This window comes from Lepus europaeus, chromosome 11 (genome assembly GCF_033115175.1).
Source record: "Lepus europaeus isolate LE1 chromosome 11, mLepTim1.pri, whole genome shotgun sequence".
NCBI classification, from domain to species: Eukaryota; Metazoa; Chordata; class Mammalia; order Lagomorpha; family Leporidae; genus Lepus; species Lepus europaeus.
Genome location: NC_084837.1, coordinates 40,077,514 through 40,099,318, shown reverse-complemented (window position 1 = coordinate 40,099,318; position 21,805 = coordinate 40,077,514). Strand labels below are relative to the sequence as shown.

Here is a 21,805-nt window from a genome sequence, read left to right as displayed (position 1 = left end):
CCCAGAGTGGAAGTCCTTTCTCTCTGTCTCTCCCTCTATCTGTAACTCTACCTCTTAAATAAATGAATGGAAGGAAGGAAGGAAGGAAGGAAGGAAGGAAGGAAGGAAGGAAGGAAAGAAGGAAAGGGGGAGAGAGAGGGAGGGAAGGAGGGAGGGAGGGAAGGAGGAAGGAAGGAAGGGGGGAGAGGGAGGGAGAGAGGGAGGAAGAAAAAAGACTAGGCCCAGAACATTAAAATTTCATGCAGAATTGTATAGTGAAATACATTTTAGTTGGTTTACTCATTCTTTTTCCAAACTTTGTATGTAATTAATCAGCCTTACCACAAAGAAAACCAAAAATCAAAGATTGCTTCACTACAAAATACCTCAAGAATGTTGCAACAGATCTCTGAATTTTAAAATTATTTCAAAACTATATTTATATAATAATCCATTTTGCCTTTGGTGAATTTTGCCCAATAATTTCTATGTAGATAATTAATCCACATATTTAATATCAGAAACCTACTGTACTACCCTAATAGTTTTTTTATTTGCAAGTCAGAGTTACAGAGAGGAAGGGTGAGACAGAGATCTTTCATCTGCTGGTTCACTCTCCAGATGGCCACAATAAGCCAGGAGCCAGGAGCTTCTTCTGGGTCTCCCTTGTGGATGCAGGGACCCAAGTACTTGGGCCATCCTCCACAGCTTTCCCAGGTACATTAGCAGGGAGTTAGATGGGAAGTGGAGCAGATTGGACTTGAACCGGCGCCTATATGGGATGCTTGGCATTCCAGGTGGCAGCTTTATCTGCTATGACATAACACCAGCCCCTGTAAATATTTTTAAAAATCCTAAAAATTAGCTCTAGATAAAAATTTCAACCATCTTTGACATACACTTCTGCAATGCTATAACTGTATAACCCTCCACATTTCTCATCTTTTCTTTCTTCCAACAAATACTGTTACTATTCTGATTACCTTAATTTTAATGATTCCATCTTGTGGCTCACAGTGTTGCTTCAGAAAAAGCTTTAACTTATCACGAGAAAACAGGTGTTTCCTCCGGCTGCCAGTACAAAGAAAAATTAGTGTTAGCATCAGTGAATTTAATCCAAACTTCATAATCTTTGCAAATGTATAACTTGAATTTCAAGTTCAAGAAATGAAGGACATTTCATCTTCCTATTTATGTAGAAGTTATGAAACTTTATACAAAGGCATTTATGTAGGAAGTTATATAGGAAGATCTACTTGAGTGGATCCATTACAAAAAGCCTTTATAAAAAGAGAATATACATTTGTTGCTCAGGAGACATTTGGAAATAAACTGCAAGAAAAATAAACCAAATCACCCCTAAAATTATCACCATTAAAATTCTTTCAAAAATTAAAATGAGTAGACTATGAGATATCATATAATATTATATTACAAACTTCCAAATGGATATTTTAAACATGGTTAAACATAGGGCCTTATCAAATTTTAAGATATTTTGTATTTAAATCTCATATGGTAGCCAATAGACTAGTGGGATAAAAACTAAAGAGAATTAAAATAAAAATTCTAAAATATACATGTTTTGATTCTCTATTTTGAAACAAGAACAAATACACCATAACAGCAACACCTCCACAGAAACAATATAAAACACACAAGTACTTCAAGTGAATTCAATCTATTCCTTTCATGAAGAAGCCAAGTTAAAAGCTTCTGAGTGAAGAAATAATACAGGAGTTTTTTATGTGGTGGTTGTCTCCAAAATGCACATTCTTTTCCTAGAATTTAAGTTCCATGAGAGGAAGGACTCTGGTTCACTGCTATATTCAAGCACATACAAAGTCTCCCAAGGAGAATGTAATTACTTGTTGACTACTGAATAAGTAACTAGTACCAAAGGACTGCACTGTCCTAGTTGGTAGCTACTGATCATATTTGTTCTAATAAATAAAATAAAAAATTCAGTTCCTCATTCCTACTAGCCACATTTCAAGTGCTCAATAGCAACAGGTGGTTATTGCCATCATACTGGATGGCACACATTTAACATTTCCATTACCATAGGAAGTTCTCATCAGTGCTGTTCTAGCATATCAAATCTTATTTATTAGAGGATTATTACTATTTCTTTATTAAAAGAAAAGGATTATCACTTTGTTAAGATTTATTTATTTTTATTTGAAAGTCAGAGTTACAGAGAAAGAGGAAGTTACAAGAAACACACACACACACACACACACAATCTTCTACCCACTGGTCCACTCCTCAAATGGCCACAATGCTGAGATTGGGCCAGACCAAAGCTAGGAGCCAGGAACTCCATCAGGGTCTTCCACGTGGGTGGCAGAGGCCCAAGTACTTGGGCCATCTTTTGCTGCTTTCCCAGGTGCATTAGCAGGGAGCTGGATCAGAAAGGAGCCGCTGAAACAGCACTCACATGGGATGCCAGCATTGTAGGTGGCAGCTTAACCCACTGCACTACAACACCAACCCCTATTCTCCCATATCCTTTTTTTTTTTTAATTTTAAAAGATTTATTTGATGTTAACAAAAAGAAGTCAAGTCTTTAAGTCTTCTATTATCAAGTAAAGTTTTTTCATTTTATGATTTTTTTGGCTTACAATTAAGAAGAAAATGAGTTAACAAAACTAACCAATCTATAGCAGAATATTTATATTTAAGCTATAAATCAAAAAGTTAGTAGGAAAGGCTAGGTGTTCAGTTGAGAGGTTCAGATGGCCACATTCCATATAAGAGTGCCTGGGTTTGGTATCCTGTGATAGCTCCTGACTCCAACTTTCTGCTAATGCAGACCCTGGGAGGCAGTGGTGACGGCTCAAGAGGTTGGGTTCCTGTCACCCACACTGAAGACCTGAATTGAATTTCGGGCTCCCAACTCTGACTTGGTCTTGTCCTAGATGTTACGGGTGTCTAGAAAGTGAACCAGTGGATGGTGAGGTAGGTCACTCTCTCGCTCTCTTCATCTCAAATAAACAAGTACTTAAATTTTTTTTTTTTTTTTAAAGATTATTTGAGAGGCAGAGTTACAGAGAGAGAGGGAGAGAGAGAAGTCTTCCATCTATCTGCTGGTCCACTCCCCAAATGACCGCGGTGGCTGGAGCTGGGCTGATCTGAAGCCAGGAGCCAAGAGCTTATTCAGGGTCTCCTACATGGGTGCAGGGGCCCAGGAATTTGGAATATCCTCCACTGCATTCCAAGGCACATTAGCAGAGCGCTGGATCAGAAATAGAGAAGGCAGGACTTGAACTTGTGCCCATATGGGTGCTGGCCCCACAGGCAGCGGCCTTACCCACTACGCCACAGTACTGACTCCAAAAAATGAAAAATATTAAACAGGAAATTTCATTATATAATTAATGTATCTTGAACTGAAGGGAAAGGAGAGAAAACTCAACTGTGATTAAGAAAACTATTTGCAGTCTCAACTTCTATATTATTCATTAGACCATAAACGAAATAAATTAAAAGTTTCAATAATCCATAAATATTAACTTGGGAATATAGTAAAATGTAGAATGTCCTAGAGATCTTACTCCCTACCTCAAACCAACTAATCAAGCGATAAACCACACACTTCAATAAAACTGCAGAAAACCATTTATCTAACTCAGGATTCATTTAAGGCACGTATAGAGCAAAAGAGTTGGTAGAATAAGTAAAAATTGAAACCAATCAGATGTAGGATTGACTCTTAGGTGGCAAGCTGATAGGTGGCTAATAATGTCAACTTATTTTCAGACAATTAATAAATAATTAAATGATTTTTCCAAACATCTATGTAACCCGGAATCAGTTCCTTTATATATTAACTGCTCACTACCTCTCTCTCCTCCAAATAGACTTCAAACAGGAGTTTGTAAAGATACTCACTTTTTAACATTCTTAATAGGAAGAAACTGATCTAATGAATAAACCATCATAAAGGTGACATATTAAAAACATCATCAATTTTTTCAGCATTAAAAACTGAGTTATTTCATGAGAAGCACTTCATAAATTGAATGCTTTTTAATTCTTTAGACTAAAGATCATTTGGGATTAGATACCCTAAACAAAGGGCTCAAGGAGTCCGTTAAGACCCATTTTAACAATTTATAAGTATATATAAATTTACTTTAAAAAGAGATGCAATTCATTATACTACTAGTCACTTGCTCTACATAAAACCTTTTTTATCTAACATATAATTATTCTGATTTAAATTACTATCTCGGGGTTTTACCTGATTTGTGTTGCCTTAACAATAGCAGAGTCATATAATTCCTTTTTAGTAGGCTGCACCTTGTACTTGAATAATAAAGGATCAAGTGCATCTTTTTTCTTCCTAAAAAGAGGGAAAAGACATGAATCAGTTAATGATGTATAAATATGAGATCTTAAACAGAAACTTATTTTCTAAGTTACTGCTCCCTCTCCCATACTCTTCCATCTTATTAGCCAAAACAATATCAAGCACAATTTTAATTATTTAATTAATTACTCATTCAGTAAATTTTTCCTGGATGCATAAAGCTAACTAGAGATGATTAATCAGAATATACAGTTTAGGTTAGATTTGTTTAAAAAAAATTGTTGGATTTGCTTTGAAACTTTCTTCTTCATAGCTACATAATCCAAGAGCAAAAGTGGAGATAACGCAGTTTTCAAATTGGCAAAGAGGCTATACATGCAATCCTTGCCCCAAGCAACCGGTCACCTTTTCTTCCCTCCAGGGCATATTCACTCATTCACAGTGAAGAACCTACAATGTGCAGATAATACTGGAAAACGTGTCTGCATTATCAACACAACAGAAACATAGTGAGGAGATAAAATCAAGAAAAAATACACAACAGGATAGGTGGTAGGTGCTACAAAGAAAAAAACACAGGGTGGGAAAGCTACTATTTAAATAGGTAATAGTCCCTGAAATTGCCAGGTACATCTTCCAAGAAGTAGATATTTAAGCGGAGATATGCAAAATAAATAAATAAATAAATAAATAAATAAAAATAAAAAAGAGAGGGAGCAATCCATGATAAAATCTTCAGCAAATGAGTTTAAACAGAGAAAAGAGGGACCAGCGCTGTGGCATAGCGGGTAAAGCCTGCAGTGTTGGCATCCCATATGGGCGCCAGTTTGAGTCCTGGGCACTCCACTTCTGATCCTGTTTTCTGCTATGGTCTGGGAAAGCAGTAGAGGATGGTCCAAGTTCTTGGGCCCCCGCACCCACAAGGGAGACCTGGAAGAAGCTCCTGACTCCTGGCTTTGGATCGGCATAGTTCTGGCCATTGGGAAGTGAAGCTGGGGATGGAAGATCTCTCTCTCTCTGCCTCTCTGTAACTCTGCCTTTCAAATAAACAAAAAAATAAATCTGAGAGAGAGAGAGAACTTGTAAAGGCCCTGAGGTAAAAACATGTAGCTTGCATAAGAAGCAGAATGAGTAAGGAGACGATTCAGTCAGAGGGCAGCAGCAGGTCAAGACTACAGGGCATCATTAAAGGCTTTGCAGTGTACTCAGAGAAAAGCACTAACGGATCCGAATAATAGGATAATGATGATGTAACTTACACTGCAGAAGGAGTGCTCTGGCTGCCTGGACTATGAGGCAAGAAAGCAAACAGAAATACCAATTAGAAAGCTACTGAGAATCTATGGCCAAACCACCCTAAACACGCCTGATTTTGTCAGATCTCAGAAGATTACATGGATGGGAGAAAGCTACAGAGAAGTGATGGCAACAGGAATCAGCAGCAGGGATGGCAGCACAAAGATGATTACCCTCTAAGTCCCCACCACCTATATGAATAAAAAGGATGTAAGAGGGGGGCAGGATTACAGAGAAGAAAATGATATAAAGAGAAACACTGGTGATGAGTGGAAGATATGGTCAAAGTGATAAAAATACAGCAATATAAGGTAGGGGAGGGGTTTGACACAAAAGAGACATGTGACTTGGTCACACAAATAAAAGTAGAGCATGAAATCCAAGGGCCAAGCATTTTCAAGCATCTTTATAATAAGACTCAGTATACATATAAACCAGGATAATATATTTAAACATTTACCCTTATTATTTGGAGTGCTAATATGTTTTATTCCACTTAAGTTCATTATTGCTTTACTTTCCCTAAGCTACAGGCAGCTATAATCTGCAGTATGAAAAGCACTGATCCAGGAGAACAGATTGAAGAGAGAACTTGAAGTATTCAAACAGAGGCACTAATGGGAGGTCTCAATGAAACAATTTATTGAAATAAAGGGAAGGAAAATCAAAATGAATTTTAATAGATCAGCAGAAGTTCAAGAGCAAGAGATATGATCAAGGCTTTTTATTTTACTACTTTCTGAATGGATGCCAACTTAGCAACTAATCATTGCCACTTTACATATATAACGGAATGACTGAGTATAATTGATTGTACTGAAAATTGTATATGGACCTTATCTTAATGGATATAAACTTATAAGATGTGGAGGTTTTTATGTGTAAAAAATCTTTGAGGATGGGTATTTAGCCAAGCAATTAAGAAACCCATATCTAGGGCTGGCATTGTGGCACATTGGGCTAAACTGCTGCCTGCAATGCCAGCATCCCATATGAGCACTGGTTTGAGTCCTAGCTGCTCCACTTCTGTCCTAGCTTCCTGCTGTTGTGCCTGGGAAAGCACTGGAAGATGACCCAAGTCCTTGGGCCCCTGCCACCCCCATGGGAGACCTGGATAAAGCTCTTGGCTTTGGTCTGGCCCTGGCCATGGTGGCCAATTGAAGAGTGAATTAGCTGATGGAAGATCTCTCTCTGTCTCTCCCTCTCTCTGTAACTCTCTCAAATAAATAAATAGATCCTTAAAAGAAAAAAAGAAAAAAGAAAAAAAAAAAGATACCAACAGCTCTCATCAGAGTACCTGGGTCTGATGCCAAGCTCCAGCTCTGGACTCAAGCTTCCTGCTAAAGCATAGACTCTGGCAGGCAGTGATTAGGATTCAGGTGATTGGGTTCCTGCCACCCACATGATTAGGATTCAGGTGATTGGGTTCCTGCTGAGTTGAGTTCCTGACTCTCGGTTTTGGCCAAGCTAAATCCTTGCCATTGTGGGCATTTGGGAGGAAACCAGCAGATAAGAGTTTTGTCTCTGTCTCATCTTTCCCTCAAATAACTTTTTTAAAAAGTATCTTTTTTTTTTTTTTTTTTTGCTATGTCCTGAAATCTGTGGCACATTGTGAAGACCAATCAGACAAACAGAAATCATTTTTTCTAAACACTGTTAAATATTCTTCTTAAAAAAGATTCTCACTTCTTTCAGTTTCTTTTAAAAAATTATTTATTTGAAAGAAAATAGAGAAATTTTGCAATTGCTGGTTCATTCCCTAGACGCCCCCAACAGCCAGAAGTTAAGAGCCAGAACTCCATCTGGGTCTCCCACATAGATGGCAGGACCCCAAGTACTTGGGTCATCATCTGCTGCCTCCCAGTCACGTCAGCAGAATGCTGGATTGGAAGCACAGAAGAGACATCATTTCAGGCATTCTGATATTGAATATCAGCATCCTAAGCAGTGGTTTAACTTGCTGCTCTACAGTGCCTGCCTGAATGCAAATATTCTTACTGGGATTTTGCTATAACATACAAAATCCTCTACATAACAAAATCATAATTTATTCTTTCCACAAAAGTGTAATTATTGGAGACCACTAAGTTTTTTTTTAAAAAAAGATTATCTATGTTTTTTTGGGGGGCCGGCGCTGTGTTCTAATCCTGGTTGCTCCTCTTCCAGTCCAGCTCTCTGCTGTGGCCTGGGAAGGCAATGGAGGATGGCCCAAGAGTTTGGGCCCCTGCACCCCCTAGGGAGACCGGGAGTAAGCACCTGGCTCCTGACTTTGGATCGGCGTAGCTCTGGTCATAGTGGCCATTTGGGGAGTGAACCAACAGAAGGAAGACCTTTCTCTCTGTCTCTACAATAGCTAGGTCTGGGAAGGCCGAAGCCAGGAGCCATACTGGTCTCCTACATGAATGGCAGGGCCCCTAGCACTCGAACTGGTATCCCATGGCATCACAAGCGGTAGCTTAACCCACTGTGCTACAACATTAGCTCCTAGAAAATATTTCTCACAAATATGGATTCATCAAAAAGATAGAACTACAATGGCAATATTAAAAAAGACTTTATTTTAATCATTTTCCTCCCTTGCTACCCAAAGTCTAGGTTTAAACAGTTAGGCATTAAGTTGAATCTACTAATCTCAATCTTGACTGTGACTCATCATTTTATTGCCAACAACTGATGACCTGATTTTATTTCTACAATAACAAGCTAACACCATATATTACACCAAGAAAACCAGATCACTTTTCCAGTTACAGATGGCCCTTTGTACTGGTAGATTCTGCATCCATGGAATCAGATCCAACTGTGTAACAAAAATATTTGGGAAAGAAAATGTGTGCTAAACATCTACACTTTTTTTCCTTGTATTTGGTAAACAATACAGTATATGACCTATTTACCTGGTATTAGGTGTTACAAGTAATCAGAGATGTTTTAACATATACCAGGTTATGTGCAACTACCACATCATTTTACATAAGGAGCTTGAGCATCTGCATCTGGGGGATGAGGTAGGCTAGGGGTTCCTAGAACCAAATACCCCATAGATAATGAGGGACCACTGTATCTATTTGTAACAAAATTATCTTTCATTTTATAAATGTATGTTTCAACATGTCTAGTTATATGAGGATATTTCTGAAGTGTTGTAGTATAAAGAAGTAAAAACCAAACATTTTTCTATGTAAGTATTATCATATCAGAAATGAGAAAACAGGCCGGCGCCGTGGCTCACTAGGCTAATCCTCCGCCTTGCAGCGCCGGCACACCGGGTTCTAGTCCCGGTCGGGGCACCGATCCTGTCCCGGTTGCCCCTCTTCCAGGCCAGCTCTCTGCTGTGGCCAGGGAGTGCAGTGGAGGATGGCCCAAGTTCTTGGGTCCTGCACCCCATGGGAGACCAGGAGAAGCACCTGGCTCCTGCCATCGGATCAGTGCGGTGCGCCGGCCGCAGCGCGCCAACCGCGGCGGCCATTGGAGGGTGAACCAACGGCAAAGGAAGACCTTTCTCTCTGTCTCTCTCTCTCTCACTGTCCACTCTGCCTGTCAAAAAAAAAAGAAATGAGAAAACACCAACACAAAAAATCCCTATATTGGCCGGTGCCGCGGTTCACTAGGCTAATCCTCCGCCTTGCGGCGCTGGCACACCGGGTTCTAGTCCCGGTCGGGGTACCGATCCTGTCCCGGTTGCCCCTCTTCCAGGCCAGCTCTCTGCTGTGGCCAGGGAGTGCAGTGGAGGATGGCCCAAGTGCTTGGGCCCTGCACCCCATGGGAGACCAGGAGAAGCACCTGGCTCCTGCCATCGGATCAGTGCGGTGCGCCGGCCGCAACGCGCCTACCGCGGCGGCCATTGGAAGGTGAACCAACGGCAAAAGGAAGACCTTTCTCTCTGTCTCTCTCTCACTGTCCACTCTGCCTGTCAAAAATTTAAAAAAAAAAAAAAATCCCTATATTTTCAACAAAGGTTTGTTTTAGGGAAAATTATAAAGATATGTTCACTACAACAATTCTGCAATGACAATCCACTAAAAGATTAGGCTTTCTAGCACAGATGGTTATTCATGGTAATTTTCAAAGATTTATTTAAAATGCTAACTTTATTTTTCTTAAACATTAAATTTTCTTTTTTAAAAAGAATTATTTATTTGAAAGACAGAGTTACAGAAAGAGGTAAAGAGAAAGAGAGCTAAAGAGAAAGGTAAAAAGTAATGGCCAGAGCTGAGCCAATCAGAAGCCAGGAGCCAGGAGATCCTTCTGGCTCCACCCCCCCCACACCCCGCTCCGTGGGTGCAGGGGCCCAAGGACTTGGGCCATCCTCCACTGTTTTCTCAGGCACATTAGTAGGGAGCTGGATTGGAAGTGGAGCAGCTGGGACTCAAAGTGGCACCCATGTGGATGCCAGCACTGTAGGTTGGGGCTTTAACCCAGTATGTCACAGCGCCAGCTCCACACAAAAAATTTTCACACATGGGACTACAAATATCAAATCAATTCAGCTGACTCCTTTAAAAATGACAGGTGTGTAGTCCAGCAGTTAAGATGCCATATCAGAGTGCTGCTGATTTTAGCTTCTGCTGATGTAGACCCTAGGGGGAAACAGTAATGGATCAGGTATTGAGTTCCTGCCACACATGTGGGAGACCTGGATTGAGTTCCTGGTTTCCAGCTTTGGCTGGAGCCAGCCCAGACCATTGCAAGCATTTGGGGAGTAACCAGTTGACAACAGCACTCTTTCTCTCAAATGAATAAATAAATATAAAAATAATTTTCAGACCCCATTCATCTTACTGACAGCCAAATTATAATGAATCAGTAACTTTTGGGGAAAAGGAACAGTAACAGCTACAGAAACAACATTAGTGAATTAATTCTTGAAGAGCAAATATTAAGAGAAAAGAAAAGATTATCGAAAGCAGACATATGGGGGCCAGTGGTGTGGCATAGTGGGTTAAGCTGCACCTATAATGCCAGCATCCCTTATGGGTGCTGGCTTGTGTGACAACCACTCCACTTCCAATCTAGCTTCCTGCTAATTCCCTGTGAAAGCAGCAGAAAATGGCTTGGACCCCTGGAGCTGGAGCTGGGGCTGGAGCCAAGAATCAACTCAGATACCCCAATGTGGGTGTTTTACGTACTAGGCTAAAAACTTCCCAGAATAAAGCTACAATTTTTTTTTAAATTTATTTGAAAGGCACAGAGCCAGAGAGAGATTTCATGTACTGGTTCATTCCCAAATGTCTCCAATAGCCAGGGCCAGGCCAGGCTAAAACCAGGCATTGAGAACTCAATCTTGGTCTCCCACATAAGGCAGCAGAGGCGTAAATACTTGAGTCATCACCAGCTGCCACGCAGGGTGCACTTTAGCAGGAAGCTAGACTGGAAACAGAGCTGGACTTGAACCCAGGCTCCCTAATATGGGATGCAGGTGTCCCAAACAGTATCTTTTTTATTTTTATTTATTTACTTATTTTTTATTTGACAGAGTTATAGACAGTGAGAGAGAGAGAGAGAGAGAGAGAGAAAGGTCTTCCTTCTGTTGATTCACCCCCCAAATGGCCCCTACGGCTGGCGCTGCGCCAATCTGAAGCCAGGAGCCAGGTGCTTCTTCCTGGTCTCCCGTGTGGGTGCAGGAGCCCAAACACTTGGGCCATCTTCCACTGCCCTCCCGTGCCACAGCAGAGAGCAGGACTGGGAGAGAAGCAACTAGAACTAGAACCCAGCGCCCATATGGGATGCTGGCGCAGCAGGTGAAGAATTAACCAAGTGAGCCACGGCGCCGGCCGTAGGCTCACTGCACTGAACACCCAGGGATAAACCTGTTTAAAAAGCTTCACTTATTTGAAAAACAGAGTCAGAGAGAGAGAGAGAAGAAGAAGAGAGAGAGAGAAACAGACAGATAAATATAAGGATGGATATCTTCCACTTGCTGCTTCACTCCCCACATGCCCACAACAGCCAGGGCTAGACCAGGCTGAAGCCAGAAGCCAGGAACTCCATCCAGGTTTCCCAGGTGGGTAGCAGGGACCCAAGTACTTTGGCCATCATCTGCTGCCTCTGAAGTGCACAAGAATGGAAGCTGGATCAGAAAGACAGACTAGTCAGTACTTGAATTAGGCGATCTGATATGGGATGTAGGCATCTCAATGTCTGCCCCAAATAAACCATTTTTAAATGAAAAAATTGCAGATATATGCTTATCATATTTAAACATCACTTTTGAAAAATATCTTTTATATACAAAAATCTATGCCTAATCCTTTAAGACCAGGTTTAGTTTTGTATCTCAGATTAAAATTTTCAAAAGGCACTTTCATAAGTTAATGAGAATAACACTCTTTCTGTTTATTACTATAATCTATACTTGCATTCTAAATTCTATTATACATATGTGTACACTCATTTGATTTTATATTAACTCAGTTTAAGGGTTACTATCTTTATCATGGTCCAACACAGACTACTGTCAGAGATGCTAAGGTTATATACTTACAACTGTAATACCAGACTCTGCATCCCAAATCCTGTATTTATTGAGACAGAATGCATTAGATAGTAGCTTATTTTCCTGCTTATTAGTTGCAACTCAAAAAAAATGAGATTACCAAGACATTATATAGGACCATGTCATGCTTTACTCACCTAAGTCAATAAAAGTCATTTATTCTGTCAGGCAATGTGCTAGTTTGATGATCTTGTGCAAAGCCAATTAACCTTCCTAAATGTTAGGTTCTTTCATATTAAACAAGCATAATAATATTCTTCACATAAATAGCACTTGGCCTACTGCCTGGTCATAATCAACTCCCAAATCCTAGTTATTGCTACCTAGAACAGCTTATATCACACATAATGAAAACTTGAACTATAGATTCTTTGAAACAGAACTTGGTCAGACAATTTTTCAAGAGCAAAGAAACTAAGAGAAATAGTTAAGAGTGGTCTCAGATTTCTTATTTGAAACTAATGATACTGTTCACTAAAAATAGGGAAACAAGAAAGGCACAAGACAAGCCAGAGAATGCATTTTAAAGTTTGAGATGCCTAAAGGGAAGAGAATGGAGATGTAGAGATTAAGAAAACTCTTAAGAACAGGGATGACTGCTGTATCAGATGAGAGTGCAAGATACCTACGTACTGTGTAATTTTTCTCAAATAGCACAGGTCCCTCAATGAGCCAATTTTAGTGTTTGGAGTTTCTTAACCATGTATACTATAAAACAAATAAGCATTAATATGTTAAAAGTAAAGGATGAATTTTCCCTGGTAAGCAAAACTGGAACGTAAAACTGTACGAGCCTTAAATGAAACTGCTCTTAAGTAGCTGATTATGGTTAACCAGGTAAGTTTCAATTCTGAGATTCTAACGTCTGTTGTTGAGCCAGATTGTTTAGATGGGTAGTATACCAGAGTATGATTAGAAAGAATAGGGCCGGTGCCATGGCTTAACAGGCTAATCCTCCGCCTTGCTGCGCCGGCACACCAGGTTCTAGCCCCGGTTGGGGCGCCGGATTCTATCCCGATTGCCCCTCTTCCAGGCCGGCTCTCTGCTATGGCCCGGGAAGGCAGTGGAGGATGGCCCAAGTCCTTGGGGCCCTGCACCCACATGGGAGACCAGGAGAAGCACCTGGCTCCTGGCTTCGGATCAGCATGATGCGCAGGCCGCAGCGGCCATTGGAGGGTGAGCCAACGGCAAAAAGGAAGACCTTTCTCTCTGTCTCTCTCTCTCACTATCCACTCTGCCTGTCCAAAAATAAAAATAAATCATCTTAAAAAAAAAAAAAAAAAAGAAAGAAAGGAGGAAGGAAAACATCATTTCAACAGAGTATCATTAGTCAATCTTAAACACTAATAATTTAAACATGAATACAAAATCACTTACCCATTTTGAAAAGCACAGTTTTGTGTTTCTGAATCATCACTATCACTGATGATAATAGTTTCTCCATCTACACTGCTCACATGTCCATTAGCAAAACCATTCTGATGTGATGGAGGGAGTACTTCCACAATTCTACACTGTAACCTGAAATAAAATTATATAGTTAAAAAAACAAAAATTGGGGCTGGTGCTGTGGCATAGTAGGCTAAGTTTCCGCCTACAGTGCCAGCATTCCCATACGGGTACTGGTTCTTATCCCAGCTGCTCCTCTTCCAATCCAGCTCTCTGCTAATGGCTTGGGAAAGTAGTAGAAGATGGCCCAAGTACTTGGGCTCCTGCACCCGAGTGGGAGACCACAAAGTTCCTGGTTCCTGGCTTTGGATCAGCTCAGCTCCGGCCATTGCAGCCATTTGGGGAGTGAACCAGCGGATGGAGTACCTTTCTCTGTTTCTCCCTCTCTGTGTCTGTAGCTCTACCTCTCAAATAAAGAAATGAAATTTATATTCATTAAATAAAAGTTTAATTAAAAAAAAAAATTTCCTGAAGATTTTCCTGGCAAATTAAAATATCTGACTATTATGAGAAATTCAGGCTTGGATATTGTACTTTGCATTTTTGCTGCAGAGTTTTCTGGTAATATACAATAAAGAAATTTTTGCCTCTAAAAAAAAAAATCAAAAAATTTTTTGATATTACAACCACTTCAGAAAAATCTAATTCTTTGAACAATTAAATTTGCTTTGTAAAGACAACAATCTAGTAATCAAAAAGAAAACATGTTAACATCCAAGTTAAGCAAAGATTAGATAGAATTTAAAGCAAAACTATTTTAAAATCAATTTATCAATTTATTATTTAAAATTCCTAACAATTATGTGTGCTTTATTATTTCCTGTTAGCTCTTTTTCTAGTTTAAGTTCTTTTTCTAGTTCCTTAAGTTGTAAAATTAGGTTGAGATCTTTCTTGTTTTTTAATGTAAGTTTTTTTTTTGTCATTCTATTTTTTTTTAATTTTTTTTAACTTTTATTTAATGAATATAAATTTCCAGTGTACAGCTTATGGATTACAATGGCTTCCCCCTCCCATAACTTCCCTCCCACCCACAACCCTCCCCTCTCCTGCTCCCTCTCCCCTTCCATTCACATCAAGATTCATTTTCAATTCTCTTTATATACAGAAGATCAATTTAGTATAAAGATTTCAACAGTTTGCACCCACATAGAAACACAAAGTGAAACATACTGTTTGAGTACTAGTTATAGCATTAAATCAAAATGTACAGCACATTAAGGACAGAGATCCCACATGAGGAGCAAGTGCACAGTGGCTCTTGTTGTTGACCCAACAAATTGACACTCTAGTTTATGGCGCCAGTAACCACCCTAGGCTGTCGTCATGAGTTGCCAAGGCTATGGAGGCCTTCCAAGTTTGCCGACTCTGATCATATTTAGACAAGGTCATAAAAGACAGAGTGAGGATAGTAACCAATGATTCTAAGAGTGGCATTGACCAGGTTTGAACAATTATACAGCATTAAGTGGGGAAGAGGACCATCAGTACACACAGGTTGGGAGTAGAGCCATTGGTGGTAGAGTAGAGGTTATGATTACAAAGGAATGGGGCCCAAGTGTGCTAGACAGGGTCTAGAACAAAGGACAGAGTCATTATTAGATGTGCTAAGAAAGGTGCTGTGTAAGCTACAATTAAGTTTTCTGATTGAGAGGCAAATAGAACCTGATAGAAGGGGCTTGATAATAATCTGGTGGGCTTTAGGCCTTGTAAGTTAAGAGGCCCAGACCTATCTATCTCTTCACATGGGGTATATCCTAAGGGAGGTGTGAACCTCCTAGGGGAAGGCACCCTGTTGACTTTCATTACTTAGCTGGCCTGGGAGGAGAGCTGGCCAGGTGAAGGCAGGGGGCATCTCTAACAAGAAATTTACAGTTCTGCCTGCAATGTTGCTGACCCTATTTGACCATACCCTCAGCTGCAGTGGTCACTTTGGAAGTTGGGCTGAGTGAAGGGCTTTTCAGCTTAGAGCCAATAAGATCTGTGGCTCTGACCTGGGCATCCTTCGACTCCAGGGCAGGTCCATTTCCAGTGATCCAACTCTTGGCAGAGCTGCCAGGGCTCTTCACAAGCTGACTTCTGCTGAAGCCCATGCTTACCACATTGAAAGCCACTGCAGTGGACTGGCCTGTTGGGTCTCCTTGAGGGCAGATCACTGTACAGATCAGCCATTAATAGGCCTGCCACCCATTGCTTCTGATGCCTAGCTTTCTTTTCCTCCTGGTTTGTGTTAAAGCAGACCAGAGGATGCAAGTCAAAGGAGTGCCCATATCCCATCTCTAATCTTCGGTGGCCTGAACTACAAGTCTATAGTCACAGGCATGTTCTGTAGTAGTTTTTCTAAGGTAGACAATGCCCATGAGGAAAATTATATTCTCACTTTAAAACTTTCTTTCCCTTTGGTCTGAAAGGGAGGTTTTTTCTACTTACTGTATACTTCGCTGATGGCGAAGTGAATCTAGCTATGAGATTATTATTTAAGTTCTTATTTTGGCTATGCTATTACAGAAAAATGTTAGCCATCTGGGCGAAGCAGAAGAGAGAATATCAGACTTAGAAGACAGAGAACAGGAAAGGAAACAGGCAAACCAAAGAAAAGAAGAAGAAATTAGAAATCTAAAAAATATTGTCGGGAATCTACAGGATACTATTAAAAAACCTAATATTCGGGTTCTAGGAGTCCCTGAAGGCATGGAGAGAGAAAGGATTAGAAGGCATTTTCAGTGAGATAATAGCAGAAAATTTCCCAGGTTTGGAGAAGGACAGAGGCATCTTAGTACAGGAAGCTTATAGAACCCCTAATAAACATGACCAAAAGAGATCCTCACCACGACACATTGTAATCAAACTCACCACAGTGAAACATAAAGAAAAGATTCTAAAAGGTGCAAGAGAGAAACGTCAGATTACTCTCAGAGGATCTCCAATTAGACTCACAGCAGACTTCTCATCAGAAACCCTACAAGCTAGAAGGGAATGGCGAGATATAGGCCAGGTACTAAGAGAGAAAAACTGCCAGCCCAGAATATTATATCCTGCAAAGCTCTCATTTGTGAATGAAGGTGAAATTAAGACTTTTCATAGCAAACAGAAACTGAAAGAATTTGTTGCCACTCATCCTGCCCTGCAAAAGATGCTTAAAGATGTGTTACACACAGAAACACAGAAACATGGTCACCAATATGAAAGAAAGTAAAGGAAGGAAACCTCACAGCAAAAGATCACAGGAAGCTCAATTTCTCTTTGCCATAGAATTAAACTCTGATGCTCTGTTAAAGCAATGTGTTAAAGTAATCTAAAAACAAAAAGCAATTCAAATCAATTGACAATGTACAAAAAGAGTTAAAGATTTTAAAAGCTATTATTAAAATTGCTATATTGGTCTATTATGCTATGTTATATGTGTGTACATATTGTATGTCCACATAGGAAATTTTATTAAGAGTTTTATTTTAAATGGCTTATAGATAAGATTGTCCATAAATTTAAGCTGCTAAAATCAATCAAAGATACATTTTAATTTGTGTGACCTGAATCTGTGTGTCATATGTTTTAAATTTGTTGGTAGAAAGAAACTAAAAACATTTTATATGGTTGTGCTTAAGCTTACTGGCTAAACAAACTACACCATGTTAGATATTTAAGAGGTGTTTTCAAATACATGATTCTTAAAATTTATAGAAGGCACTGGACCTTCTGGTAAATGTTTTCTTAAGTTGTTATCTAATGCTTGAAACGGTTTGCTAAGTATTCATGTAATATTGCTATTGTCAGCAAGCGATCTAGGACTTGCTCCCTCATTTCTCTATTCTAAGCCCAACTTGTTCTTTCATTTCTCTATTCTCTTCAAGGTAGGAAACTAATTCTATTATGAAGGAATCTGTAGGACGCACAATTTAATCTTTAATGTAAGTTTTATAGCCATAAATTTCCCCTGTAGCCCAGCTTTTGCAGTTTATTTTCATTTCCATTCATCTGTAAGTATTCTCTAGTTTCCCTTATGATTTCTTCTTTCATATATTGGATGTTTAGGAGTTATGTTGTTGAATTTAAATTGTTGTTCTGCTGTTGAATTTAAATCACTTAATTGTTGTTAAATTTCCACAAAGTTGGGCATGATCCAGTTTTCCTTCTGCTACTAATTTTTAACTTCATTTTGTATGATTCTGTAATGGTTAATTTTAGGTGTCAACTTGAATGGATTAAGAGATACTCAGATGGGGAGTCAGTGTTATGGTATAGCAGGTTAAGCCTCTGCTGACCTGGCCCAGTCCTGTCTGTTGGGGCTCTTTGAGTGACCCAGCAGGTGGAAGATCTTGCCCACCCACCCTCCCTTTCTCCCATGACAAAGCATTATTTTTGGGTTTTTGAAGGAGACTGTATGAGTCAGTGGATTGAAGGGGGTGGTTCACCCTCAATGTGGGTAGGTGCCATCCAATCAGTTGGAGACCCAAATAGAACAAAAAAGGCAGAAAAAAGGTAAATTTTCTCTCTCTCCTGGAGTTGGGACAACTTGCTTCTGCCCTTGTATTTATTCTCCAGCTTCCTCTTGCCCAACAATTATATATATATATATATATATATATATATATATATATATATATATATATTTAAGATTATTATTTACTTAAAAGACAGAGTTTACAGGGAGAGAGGCGGAGAAAGAGAAAGAGAGTCTTCCAACCACTGGTTCACTGGTCAAATGGCTGAAATGGCCACATCTGGGCCAGTCACCAGCCAGGAGCCAAGCTTCTCTTAGATCTCTAATGTGGGCACAGGGGCCCAAGGAGTTGGGCCATCTTCTACTGCCTTCTCAGGCCCATTAGCAGGGAGCTGGATTAGAAGTGGAGCAGCTGGGACTCAAACTGCCGCCCAATTGGGATGCCAGTATCTCAGGCAGTAGGCTTTACCTGCTATGCCACAAGGTCAGTCCCATATATTCTTACCTAAAGTTAACTATGTAGAAAACCAATATTGGCATTTTTCATTATATAGATTAGGTCTTACAGTTTCCAAAGTACACAATACTGTAAATTCTAACATTCTCCTGATAATAACCTTTTAGTTTTTAAAATAATTTTTATTTTTTCCACAAAAAATTGTACATATGTATGTGATATTTCCAAATATGTCCAATCAGGGTAAACATATCTATCTCAGGTAACATTTCTTTGTGGTGAAAACACTAATTTTTCCTCCTGATTTTTGGATCAAACTTTTAAAATTCTTCCTCTACTTTATGTTGTGATTTCTGAAATCTCTTAAGAGTTTCCTATTCACCACCTCTATAATCCCTATTCTGGATTCCTTTACTTTACTCCATATACTGTTCCTCAATTTAAATTTATTTATTTATTTACTCGGGGGCAGGTGTCATGGTGTAGCGGGTAAAGCCACTGCCTATGATGCCAGCATCCCATATCAACACTAGTTCATGTCCTGGATGCTCCACACCTGATCCAACTCCCTGTAAATGGCCTGGAAAAAGCAGTGGAAGATGGTCCAGGTGTTTGGGCCCATGCATCCATGTGAGAGACCAGGAAGAAGCTCCTGGCTCCTGACTTCAGCCTGGCCCAGCTTTGGCAGTTGTGAACATCTGGGGAGTGAACCAGCAGATGGAAGATCTCTCCTCTCTTTCTTTCAAATAAATACATAAATCTTAAAGAGAGAGAGAGAGAGAGATCTTCCATCTTCTGGTTCACTTCCCAAATGGCCTCAAGGGCCAGGCTGAAGCCAGGAGCTTCATCCAGGTCTCCCATTTGGGTACAGGGCCCTAAGGACTTGGATTTCCCAGGAGCATTAGCAGGGAGCAGGATTGGAAGTAGAGCAGCCAGCACTCGAAATGGTACCAAATGGGATGTGGGTGCTGCAGGTGGTAACTTAACCCACTGCTCCACAGCACCAGCCCCATATTTGTAGACTTTATGGGCTGTGATTTAGGCTTCCTTTACTACAACTAAAATATTCCTTTATTCCATTCCTACTGTGTCATTTTTCAATGCTAGGAAAAAATGTCACCTGCTTTCTCCATATACCCTCTTGTTCCAATTTCTTAACTTCTTGCCTTGAAACCATGAGTCTACTGTAAATTCAAGATTAGGGTATTACTGTTACAGTTTAGATAACCTTTGTTGCTTCTCAAAACAGATTTCCAAAACTTTTTCCTCCTTCCTCAAGTTCCAACCCCAGATCTGTAGTACTAGAAAATGAGAAGAAATTTTGATTGAGGATTTTGCCTTCCTCCTGCTCAACGTGAAATATACATATTCTTCATTACCATTCATATTTCTATGTCAGGATGATTCTCTTCCATCCCCTATGTTCTCTGCTCACCCTGTCTCATCATGTTTTTCCGGCTGTGGGCCTTCAGTTTTCCTTTCCTAAGATGTAACAGAATTATCATATCACCCAGAAATTCTTTTTGGGTATACATCCAGAAGAAATGAGGACAGGAGCTCAAACAGATTCTTGTACAACAATGGCCACAGTGGCATTATTCACAACAGCCAAAAAGTGCAATCAACCAAGGTGTTCATCCACAGATGAATGGATTAACAAAATGTGGTAAATATATTCAGACATAAAATAAATGAATCCTGATATACCCAAGGGTACTTCAAAAAGTTTGTGGAATTAAAAAAAAAAGTTTATTTTGGTACAAAAAATGTTTTGAAATTTTTTCATGCTCCATATTTTTGAAGACTCTTTGTATGGTACAATATAGATGAAATTTGAAAACAGTATGTTCACTGAAATAAGTCACAAAAAGATAAATATTAGTCCACTTATTTGAAGTAGCCAGAAGAGGCAAATTCAGGAATACACAAAGTAGGATAGAGGTTACCAGGGGTGGGGGAAAGGTAGAATTGGAAGTTGTTGCTAAATGGGTACAAAGTTTCTGTTGGGATGATGAAAAAGTTTTGGAAATAGTGGTAATGGTTACACAATACTAAAACCACTTAGTGCCACTGAATCATACACTTAAGATGAATACAACAGCAATATTTTTGTTTATTTCAACCACAATGAAAAAAAGTTTGCTTTCTGTTTCTGTAAAGTTGACCAGAGGCTCAATTACCAATCTTCCATTGGTAGCGGAAAAAAAAAAGTCTAAAAAACTTCAGGCTGACTTTCACCACTAACAGGTAAAAATAAACCAGTATTTCTAAACAGGAACAACCAGAGGAGGTTACATCAAAATCTATTAAGTAATTATTTAGTCTCTTGATAAAAGGGCTGTATAATTTAATGACATGAACTGCACAAAAAATAAGAAAGGAATCAACTGGACCCAATTTTGAAAAACCTAGTTTGTTTTTGTTTTTGACAGGCAGAGTTAGACAGTGAGAGAGAGAGACAGAGAGAGAAAGGTCTTCCTTTTCCGTTGGTTCACCCTCCAAGTGGCCGCTACGGCCAGCGCGTTGCAGCCGGCGCACTGCGCAGATCTGAAACCAGGGGCCAGGTGCTTCCTCCTGGTCTCTCATGCAGGTGCAGGGCCCAAGCACTTGGGCCATCCTCCACTGCCCTCTCGGGCCACAGCAGAGAGCTGGACTGGAAGAGGAGCAGCTGGGACAGAACCAGCACCCCAACCAGGACTAGAACCCAGGGTGCTGGCGCCGCAGGCGGAGGATTAAAGTGAGCTGCGGTGCCGGCCAAAAAACCTAGTGCTTGTGGTATAGCAGGTTAAGCTGCTGCCTGCAACACCAGCATCTCATATGGATGGCAGTTTGAGTCCTGGATGCTCCACTTGCAATCCAGCTCGCTGTTAATGTGCCTAGGAAAGCAGCAGAAGATGGTCAAAGTACTGGACCCCTGCACCCATGTGGGAGACCCAGAAGAAGCTCCTGGCTCCAGCCTGTCCCAGCCCTGGCCACTGCAGCCATTTGGGGAGTCACCCAGTGGATGAAAAGATTCTCTCTTTCTCTCTCTCACTCTGGCTTTCAAATAAATAAAAAATAAATCTTAAAAAAAAAAGCACCTAGATATCACATCCAGGGATCATAATATTACCTAGGCTTTCAGGAGGTGACAAACCAAGCTTTTCAGGGAACCCATGACAAGGTTCTTCAAGTTAGAAAACTATGATTACTGAGGTCTTTAATGGCAGAGTCCCCGTGAATGGTCTTAAGTGGTGACAGTTGTGGTCATAATGCAAATGAGTCCAATCTGGCTCAGGTACAGTTGGTGTAGGGCCTAAAGTGGTGTGACAGTTCATCAGAGGGAACAATCTACATAACAATGTCCACAGAGCTATAGTAATTTAAGGACTAATT

At 40.0% G+C, this 21,805-nt stretch overlaps 1 protein-coding gene across 5 annotated transcripts in view; it reads right to left on the bottom strand.

Moving 5' to 3' along the window:
• The window catches only part of BAZ1A (bromodomain adjacent to zinc finger domain 1A), a 98,794-nt gene that overhangs the window by 44,735 nt on the left and 32,254 nt on the right, over positions 1-21,805 (bottom strand). For all 5 annotated transcript variants that reach the window (XM_062205278.1, XM_062205279.1, XM_062205280.1 and 2 more), the window contains 3 exons: positions 13,464-13,607; positions 4,226-4,327; positions 963-1,050 (listed from right to left, as the gene is read on the bottom strand). In XM_062205278.1, the coding sequence (XP_062061262.1) occupies positions 963-1,050; positions 4,226-4,327; positions 13,464-13,607 (334 nt within the window). The remainder of the gene's footprint in view (positions 1-962; positions 1,051-4,225; positions 4,328-13,463; positions 13,608-21,805) is intronic.